Here is a 673-nt window from a genome sequence, read left to right on the forward strand (position 1 = left end):
GTGCTTTGGTTGCTGCTTTGGTGTAGATGTTATCATTATAGTTACATTTACAGTTATTATTCTACCATTTCAAATCAGATTCATAAATGCCATTTGCAAAGAAACGTGTGCAAGCAAAACAAGACCAATCACAAGAGCATGCGCCGAATTAGAATGACACCACTGATGGTATATTTTACATTATTCAACTGAAGTCAAATCCTAAATGTAATCAGTAACTAAAAAATGCTAAAAATAAGGTATAAAGTATCTGTGAATGTTTGAGAGAATCAGAAGGCTACTGTAGTTTCTCTAACCCTCAGAGTGTCCGGCAGGTCCTCGTGACAGCCCAGGGTATCGGAGCTCTGGTTTGGGTGGAGGAGGAGGCTCGGCATCAGCAGACTGACTCTCCATCAAACTGCTCTTAGACTGAAAGATGGCAAAAAGAAGCAGAAAACATATGTGGTTAAATAAAGAAATTGACAAAAACAGCCGACTAAACGTTTTTTTTCTGACTCTTTCAAATCATGGCTCCCTCCTCAATGCCAAAGTAAAAAAAAAAATTGCTATACTGTTGACGGCCTGAACGCACAAACAGTGTTTAAGAGCTGCACATCATTAAGGTACACACTGGGCAGTTATAAAATTTACTAAATTATGTATTTTTATTCTAAATTTTTAGTACTTCGGTTTT

General features: G+C 37.3%; 1 protein-coding gene across 1 annotated transcript in view; it reads right to left on the bottom strand.

Moving 5' to 3' along the window:
* The window catches only part of LOC122341421 (palmitoyltransferase ZDHHC5-A-like), a 29,166-nt gene that overhangs the window by 7,429 nt on the left and 21,064 nt on the right, over nt 1-673 (bottom strand). Inside the window, exon 8 of the mRNA XM_043234769.1 lies at nt 297-408. Coding sequence (XP_043090704.1) covers nt 297-408 — 112 coding nt within the window. The remainder of the gene's footprint in view (nt 1-296; nt 409-673) is intronic.

The sequence above is a fragment of the Puntigrus tetrazona genome, chromosome 1 (assembly GCF_018831695.1).
Source record: "Puntigrus tetrazona isolate hp1 chromosome 1, ASM1883169v1, whole genome shotgun sequence".
Taxonomy (NCBI): Eukaryota; Metazoa; Chordata; class Actinopteri; order Cypriniformes; family Cyprinidae; genus Puntigrus; species Puntigrus tetrazona.